Genomic DNA, 3,842 nt, shown 5'->3' on the forward strand with positions numbered 1-3,842 from the left:
ACAAATACAAATTTTGACAATAACCTATTGATTGAAAAATCATCAAATTCGAACTTAACCAAAATCACATTATTATAAATGATTAGATAAAAACTGTTGTCTCCATTGAGTTCACAAATAAATTTTGACATCCAACATTAATTGTCATTTGTAGTTCAGTGATGTCACTTTCCTTGGTAGTTGCTAAGTAATATTCCAACATTCATGGTAGGAATCCAATATGGCTTCATAAAATGATGATCGTTCAATAGCTTAAACTATGAAAGATGTAGTTGGTCCAAAGGTTTAAGAAAGTGTTCAATAAAATAGAAGACACAAACATTTTAATGTGGGTGTATAAAAAATGACACATGACACGAAATTTTGAGATTATTTCTAGAAACCAAACAACATTTTAATTCGATTGATATTATCTTCTTGACGTTCATCAGCTGATTTTTTTTTACTGAATGCTCCAGTCATCAAGGCTTGTTTTTTCTCCTGTAGCGCCAACATTCTTTCTTCTACTGAGTCTTCTACCAGGAACTAAAATAGGAAAATAAAACTTTTGTTATTATTGTTATCTTCAAAGGAAAGATGTTAGTGGCTGAGTGAGTTTCAGCCAGTTTGTGATGCAGGTTAGAGGAGCTGACATTGACAAGGTATCTAGTAAATAAACCAAGTTTCCATGTGCTACAGGCTGTGCTCTATCATCAGTCGGAAATTGAAAACAGTCTTTATATATTATATTTGGTGGTGCTGAGAACACAGTCTCATAAGAGCACTGGCCAAGGTCACGACTTGTATAAACTAACCTTTGTTATGTTGACGTCACGTTTTTGTCCTAATCTGTGACATCTGTCAAAACACTGTTCTTCTACTGCCGGATTCCACCCCTATAACATACAGAATTGAAGAATAGTCTTAATGTTTACTTTGCCAGCTGATAGAGCTCTATTTCAGCTATCTGTATAGTCATCTAAATATTTACTTCACCAGCTGATAGAGCTCAATATCAGCTATCTGTATAGTCATCTAAATATTTACTTTACCAGCTGATAGAGCTCAATATCAGCTATCTGTATTGTCATCTAAATATTTACTTTACCAGCTGATATAGCTCAATATCAGCTATCTGTATTGTCATCTAAATATTTACTTTACCAGCTGATATAGCTCAATTTAAGCTATCTGTATTATCATCTAAATATTTACTTTACCAGCTGATAGAGCTCAATTTCAGCTATCTGTATAGTCATCTAAATATTTACTTTACCAGCTGATAGAGCTCTATTTCAGCTATCTGTATAGTCATCTAAATATTTACTTTAACAGCTGATAGATATCAATATCAGCTATTTATAGTCATCTAAATATTTACTTTACCAGCTGATAGAGCTCAATTTTAGCTTTTTATATAGTCATCTTAATATTTACTTTACCAGCTGATAGAGCTCAATTTCAACTATCTATATAGTCATCTAAATATTTACTATACCAGCTGATATAGCTCAATTTAATCTATCTGTATTGTCATCTAAATATTTACTTTACCAGTTGATAGAGCTCAATATCAGCTATCTGTGTAGTCATCTAAATATTACCAGCTGATATAGCTCAATTTAATCTATCTGTATTGTCATCTAAATATTTACTTTACCAGCTGATAGAACTCAATTTCAGCTATCTTTATAGTCATCTTAATATTTACTTTACCAGTTGATAGAGCTCAATATCAGCTATATTTACTTCACCAGCTGATAAAGCTCAATTTCAGCTATTTATATAGTCATCTAAATATTTACTATACCAGCTGATAGAGCTCAATTTCAGCTATCTGTATAGTCATCTAAATATTTACTTCACCAGCTGATAAAGCTCAATTTCAGCTATTTATATAGTCATCTAAATATTTACTATACCAGCTGATAGAGCTCAATTTCAGCTATCTATATAGTCATCTTTTTTTTCCTGTCTAGATATCTAATGTATATTTGCATGTATGAAACTTCACTCAACATTATATCACTGAAATGATATACTTACAGGATCCATTAGAAAGACGCGACTGGCTGCCTTAAGATCTAGTCCAACTCCTCCAGCCTTCAGTGACAGTAGAAATATGGTAGGAGAGTCGAGTGATGGGTCCATAAACATCTCCATATTATCAACTCTTTTCTTGTTAGTCATTTTACCATCTAGTCGAGCAAACTTAAAACCATTTAATCTGCAAGATAATTTTTAATAGGTTGTTTTTAAGTTTAATCTAAAAATAAATAAACTGTAGATAACTGTAAATATAACGGCAAGATCAACATTGATTCCTTTAATAACTATATTAATGATAATAGTCAAGAAATATAGAAGACTGTACTTACCTCAATGGTACCTCAATAAGAGTCAGTAGAGATGTAAACTGTGAAACTATGATACTTTTAACAGTAGGGTCATCAATACGTTGTTGAACTAGAGCTTTCATTAATGCATCTACCTACAATTTGTGAATCAATAAATGTAAACTTACCCCCGCAGAGCACCTGACTGATCAGGTCCAGAACTGATCCAGTAGAGATAGAAAAAGATTTCCTATCAAGGACTCTCAAAATGAAGACAAATTACTCGTCCAAGCCAAAACTAAATCAAGGGCAATAACTTAGAAACCTTGTAAATATCTCCTACCTTGCTACTGGACTGCCAGTTTTCATCAGTAATCACAGGTATCTCCGGTTGTTGTTTTTCAGGAACTCCAAACCAAAAACCTAACTTTATTTCTTCTCGACACATCGGACATGCTGTTGTCATCTGGAAATATAAAAATCTTTCTGACCTTGAACATAACCATAATGCAACATTCATAATATAACAAACATACAAACCACAAAGTTGTAATATTTCCAGTTATAAAGCCGTAATATTTCCAGTTATAAAGCTGTAATATTTCCAGTTATAAAGCTGTAATATTTCTAGTTATAAAGCCGTAATATTTCTAGTTATAAAGCTGTAATATTTCTAGTTATAGAGCTGTAATATTTCTAGTTATAAAGCTGTAATATTTCCAGTTATAGAGCTGTAATATTTCCAGTTATAGAGCTGTAATATTTCTAGTTATAAAGCTGTAGTATTTCCAGTTATAGAGCTGTAATATTTCCAGATATAAAGCTGTAATATTTCCAGATATAAAGCCGTAATATTTCTAGTTATAAAGCTGTAATATTTCTAGTTATAAAGCTGTAATATTTCTAGTTATAAAGCTGTAATATTTCCAGATATAGAGCTGTAATATTTCTAGTTATAAAGCTGTAATATTTCCAGTTATAGAGCCGTAATATTTCCAGATATAGAGCCGTAATATTTCCAGGTATAAAGCTGTAATATTTCCAGGTATAAAGCTGTAATATTTCCAGTTATAAAGCTGTAATATTTTCAAGGAGTAAAGGTGTAATAAATATACTGACCGTGTTATTTTGTTGTATGACGTTTTCAATACAGGTACGACAATAAACATGAGCACAGAGTGTTATAACAGGGTGTTTTAGACTGTCTAAACAAATTGAACATTCCTCATCAGACCCAGAATTTAACACTGCTAAGAGATCATCAATTAGTTTCTGTTTAGTTTCGTCATCTATAAGGTCAGTGGTGTCATCTTGTGGTTGATCACCTCCATCCATATTTCTTTCTAAAATTTAGAATTTTTGTATTATGCGTTTGAATCCATATCTGACTAATTTATTTGTTTTTATTTGTTTACGGAAAGACCAGTCTATAATGTTTGGACAACCAGAATCACATGGTCACATGACAATATGGACGTAGATCCGGTAAACCATGATTGCCATTCCTTACTTCTGTGATAAGTTGCA

The 3,842-nt window shown here is 31.9% G+C and overlaps 1 protein-coding gene across 1 annotated transcript in view; it reads right to left on the reverse strand.

The window, feature by feature from the left end:
- Window positions 1–345: 345 nt before the first annotated feature.
- The window catches only part of LOTGIDRAFT_198942 (hypothetical protein), a 12,753-nt gene continuing 9,256 nt past the window's right edge, over window positions 346–3,842 (reverse strand). The window contains exons 13-19 of the mRNA XM_009047338.1: window positions 3,770–3,820; window positions 3,435–3,654; window positions 2,659–2,781; window positions 2,358–2,470; window positions 2,026–2,206; window positions 795–875; window positions 346–525 (exon numbers count right to left, since the gene is read on the reverse strand). Of these exons, the coding sequence (XP_009045586.1) occupies window positions 376–525; window positions 795–875; window positions 2,026–2,206; window positions 2,358–2,470; window positions 2,659–2,781; window positions 3,435–3,654; window positions 3,770–3,820 (919 nt within the window). The 3' untranslated portion in view covers window positions 346–375. The remainder of the gene's footprint in view (window positions 526–794; window positions 876–2,025; window positions 2,207–2,357; window positions 2,471–2,658; window positions 2,782–3,434; window positions 3,655–3,769; window positions 3,821–3,842) is intronic.

The sequence above is a fragment of the Lottia gigantea genome (assembly GCF_000327385.1).
Source record: "Lottia gigantea unplaced genomic scaffold LOTGIsca_110, whole genome shotgun sequence".
Taxonomy (NCBI): Eukaryota; Metazoa; Mollusca; class Gastropoda; family Lottiidae; genus Lottia; species Lottia gigantea.